The sequence below is a fragment of the Otolemur garnettii genome, unplaced genomic scaffold (assembly GCF_000181295.1).
Source record: "Otolemur garnettii isolate 467f Iridium unplaced genomic scaffold, OtoGar3 scaffold00044, whole genome shotgun sequence".
NCBI classification, from domain to species: domain Eukaryota; kingdom Metazoa; phylum Chordata; class Mammalia; order Primates; family Galagidae; genus Otolemur; species Otolemur garnettii.
In genome coordinates, this window is record NW_003852439.1 from 8,683,416 (window position 1) to 8,688,123 (window position 4,708).

Sequence of the window (4,708 nt, forward strand, 5' to 3'; positions counted from 1 at the left end):
CCGGGCTGGGGATTCGAACCCGCCACCTTAGGTGTACATGGCTGGCGCCTTAGCCGGTTGAGCTATAGGCGCCGAGCCTAAAATTTACTTGTTTTATAAGCAGCCACCTCTCAGCATTCTCATTTGATTGAACTCATCTGGATAGTTCTGTTCCAGGTTGAGCTATCAGTTTGGGCTGAGTCATGTAGGGACTAGAGTAGGTTGACACATTCAAGAAGGTTCATTCTCATGTCTGAAAAGTTGTTGCTGGCTGTCATCTACAAGTTGAGTGTTGTTAAAATCGAAGTACCTTGGTTCTTCTCGCTGGTCCCTCTTTGTGGTTTGGGCTTCTTATGACATGAGTTTCAAGAGGAAGAAACCCAAGAATGAGTATTCCAAGAGAAAAGGAACAAAAATATCAGTCCTTCTTAGCCTTGGTCTCAGAAATCTTAGAACGTTACTTCTGTCCTATTCTGTTTTCAAAGTAGGCAAGGAGTAGCCCACTCTCATGAAGAGAGGAAATTAAGTCTATCTTTTGAGTAACTAGAGGCTTAAACATTGAAGGGGGGATTGTTGGGCCAATTTTGCATCCTAGTCCACCCCCTGGTCACCAAGATCCACATCCTTCCCACATGCCCACATACAAGTTATACTAATGCCTCTTGAGACTTCCCCACTAAAAAGTCTCATCCCTTTACAGAATCTGTGGAAAATTCAGGATCTCATCATCTGAATTGTGTCTAGGTACCAATGAAGCTCCTCAAGTATCTGTAGTAATTCATGTGTCACAAATTTCTGCTTTTTTATGGTCAAGAAATGTATATTTAATAAGACATAATTTGGCTTCCTAAGAGTGGTTTTAATCAGCCCTTGACTCTACCCACTGGGATGTAGTATCTCTGACTACAGTGGAATTAAATTAGAAATTGATTACACTATGATATGTAGGCCAGGCATAATGACTCACACCTGTAATCCTAGCCCTTTGGGAGTCCAAGGCAGGAGGATCTCTTGAGGCCAGGAGTTCAAACTAGCCTGGGCAACAGCAAGACCCTGTCTATAAAAATTGAAAATATAGCAGGTACCATAGTGCATACTCAGGAGGCTGAGGCAGGAAAATCACTTGAGTTTAAGGCTGCAGTGAGCTCTGATTGTGCCACTATATTCCAGCCTGGGTGACAGGAGGAGACTCTGTCCCAAAAAGAATCTAGAAAATAGCCAGGTGTTGTGGCTATTGTAGTCCCCGCTACCCAGGAGGCTGAGGCAAGAGGATCATTTGAGCTCAAGTTTGAAGTTGCTGTGAGGTTGTTGCTTGAATGAGACTCTGTCTCAAAAAAATAAGATGAGTTGGCAAATGGACTTATCTAACGGTTCCAAAATGGCTTCATTCATGTCTTACTTCTTGGCAGGGATTGCTGGGAAGCTGGGAAGAACATTATACTTGTCCTCTTCAGCATAGTAGTTTCAGGGTAGTGAGGCATCTTACCTGATAACTTAGGGTTCCCAGAGAAATCAAGGGACCTAAAGCCACCTTCTGCCTGACCTCCATCACTTCCATTGCATCCTCCTTGCCATTAAGTCACTAAAGCCAAGTCAGATAAAAAGAAGGGGAATAATCCTAGCACTCTGGGAGACCGAGGTGGGGGGGATGGCCTGAGTTCAGGAGTTTAAGACCAGCCTGAACTGGAGTGAGGCCACGTCTCTAAAAATAACCAGGCATTTTGGCAGGAGTGGGTAGTCCCAGCTATTTAGGAGGCTGAGGCAAGAGAATCGCTTAAGCCAAAGAGTTTGAGGTTGCTGTAAGCTGTGATGCCACAGCACTCTACTGAAGGCAACAAAATAAGACTGTCTCAAAAAAGGGGGGGAGGAATGAAAGACCACCTCTCAGTGGGAGAAGTGGCAAAGAATTTACAGTTACCTTTATCTACCATATTATGCAAGACCAATGAAAGCATATGTCTAAACATAGGACATGTAGAAGAATCTTTTTTTTTTTTTTTGAGACAGTCTCACTTTATTTCCCTTAGTAGACTGCTATGGCATCACAGCTCACAGCAACCTCAAACTCTTGGGCTCAAGTGATTCTCTTGCCTCAGCCTCCCAAGTAGCTGGGACTACAGGCGCCCGCCACAATGCCCAGCTATTTTCTTTTCTTTTCCTTTTTTTTTTGCAATTTTGGCTGGGGCCAGGTTTGAACCCACCACCTCTGGTATATGGAGCCAGCGCCCTACTCCTTTGAGCTACAGTCACCACCCCATAGAAGAATTTTTATAGCAGCTTTATTCATAAGCATCCTTACATGGAAACAATTCAAATGTCAATTCCCAGGACAATAGGTATATTTCTTCTACTGAATATGCTCCACAATTAACAAACATGATGTAATGTATACATCAACATGTATACTGAGAGTATGCTCCACAATTAACAAGAATGGTGTAATGTATACACCAACATGTCTGAACCTGAAAACATGTTGCATGAATGAAGCTAGATGTGAAAAAGACCATATGATTCCATTTATATGAACAATAAAAAGGCAAAACCTATGGTGATAGAAATCAGGACAGTGTTGTCTGAGGGCATAAGGGCATTTCCTATCATGATGGAATGTTTTGTGTCTTGATTAGGGTGATCTTATACATTTGTTAAAACTGTCTCACTATAAACTTAAGAACAAGGCAATTACTGTATGTAAATTTTGCCTTAGTTTTTAAAAAGGGACATTTTGACCTTATTGGCAAGATAGTAGCAATGGCATGAGTATAATTTTGGTAACTAGAAACTGAATAAAGAGCAAGATACTGAGCATAGCAAAGATTTAAATATTGATAGTATTGGGTAAATAGTGTTTGCTGAACATCTAACACAGGCCGGCTACTTTGCTAAGTGCTTTTACATTTTTCTCAATCCTTACAACTCTGTGAATTATGCAATATCTATTTTACTAGTGAGGAAAGATTTGGAGAAATGAAATAACTAGCCCAAAGTCACATAGCTAGTAAGTGGCAGAGTCTGGACTCAAACCCAGCCCCAAGTGATTTCTAGCCACTGTCTGCCCGCAGGGGCATGCACAGAACACGTAGGGGCATCTGGCTTGTGAATGTGGTTTCCCAAAAGCACTTTGTTGGGCTGGACACTGGGTTGCAAGAAGCCTCCATTGTAGAAGATTGTGATGGATTTCTTAATATCACGCAAAAAGCCATGGTTCATTCAGTTCAAAGAAATGGAAGGCATTAATGAAGAAGGGTTCAAGTTAGCAGGCTAGTAATATTTAGCACATTTCCTCACTTAGCCTTGTGGTTAAAATCACTGTCTCTCGCTCGGCGCCTATAGCTCAACTGGCTAAGGCGCCAGCCACGTACACCTAAGGTGGCGGGTTCGAATCCCCAGCCCGGACCCGCCAAACAACAATGATGGCTGCAACCAAAAAACAGCCGGGCGTTGTGGCGGGCGCCTGTGGTCCCAGCTACTTGGGAGGCGGAGGTAGGAGACTCGCTTGAGCCCAGGAGTTGGAGGTTGCTGTGAGCTGTAATGCCATGGCACTCTACCCAGGGGGACAGCTTGAGGCTCTGTCTCAAAAAAAAAAAAAAAAAAATCACTGTCTCTCCAGACAGAAGGCCTGAGTTTGAATCCTAGCTCTACTTCTTTCATTGTTTGACTTCAGGGAAGTTTCTTAATCTTTCAGCACTATCATTAAAGAGTTGTTGAAAAGACTGACAAACTTAATACATGGCTCCTGGAATTTAGTAAGCTCTCCAAGAACAGTAATTATTTCTTTCTACTAAAAGGAAAAGAATAGGGGCAGTGCCTGTGGCTCAAAGGAGTAGGGCGCCAGCCCCATATGCTGGCGGTGGCAGGTTCAAACCCAGCCCCTGCAAAAAAAAAAAAAAAAAGAAAAGAATGAATTAATAATTAGTTTGCATCTATGACATGCTAGATGTGGTTTGGGTTTGTTCTTGCCCATGGGAACTTTCCAAAGTAAATGCTATTACCCTCATTGTTCGAGTTCCCATAGCTATGAAGGTAGAGAATAATGAAGTTAGTATTTGAACAGATACCTTCCTGACTCCAAAGATCATGCTTTTTTCTCAGTAGAGAGTCAAGGGTGGTAATGAAGGATTCACTTTCCATATTTCAGAAATAAAACCATTCTTTCTTTTCAGGTTTGAATCTCTATTTATGGACTTGGAACTGAGGCAGACAGAGCTGGGCATAGCCAGCTTTGGGGTTTCTGTCACCACCATGGAGGATGTCTTCATTCGGTAAGCAAGTGTAAAACTGTGGACTCCAAGAATTTGGTAGTGTTGGAAGGGACCTTAAAGATCGTGTATCTGAATATTCCTCATGCTTGAATCTTTTCTGGAACAGCCTTGCTGAATGGTCTTTGAGCCTCTGATTAGCATTTCAAATAATGGGGTTATTGGAAAATAGACATAATTGTGAATGTAATATCACTCAACAAATATAATTTTAGCAGAAATAATTGGAAATGAAAGAGAAAAAAAGACATCGTATCAGTTGGGATGCATTTCCCTACTCATTTGTTTTATGCAAAGTCAGCTGGTCTAAACAAAGAGGAGTTACTTTTTTATTTAAAAAGAATTCCCTGCTGGGCTTGGTGGTGCACTCCTGTAATCCTAGCACTTTGGGAGGCCAAGGCAGGAGGATTGCTTGAGGTCAGGAGTTTGAGATCAGTTTGAACAAGAGCAAATAAGACCTCATCTCT

General features: G+C 42.2%; 1 protein-coding gene across 1 annotated transcript in view; it reads left to right on the forward strand.

The window, feature by feature from the left end:
• Nucleotides 1–4,708, forward strand: part of LOC100948930 (ATP-binding cassette sub-family A member 17-like) — a 137,500-nt gene that overhangs the window by 98,113 nt on the left and 34,679 nt on the right. Inside the window, exon 16 of the mRNA XM_023513859.1 lies at nt 4,146–4,244. Within this exon, the coding sequence (XP_023369627.1) occupies nt 4,146–4,244 (99 nt within the window). The remainder of the gene's footprint in view (nt 1–4,145; nt 4,245–4,708) is intronic.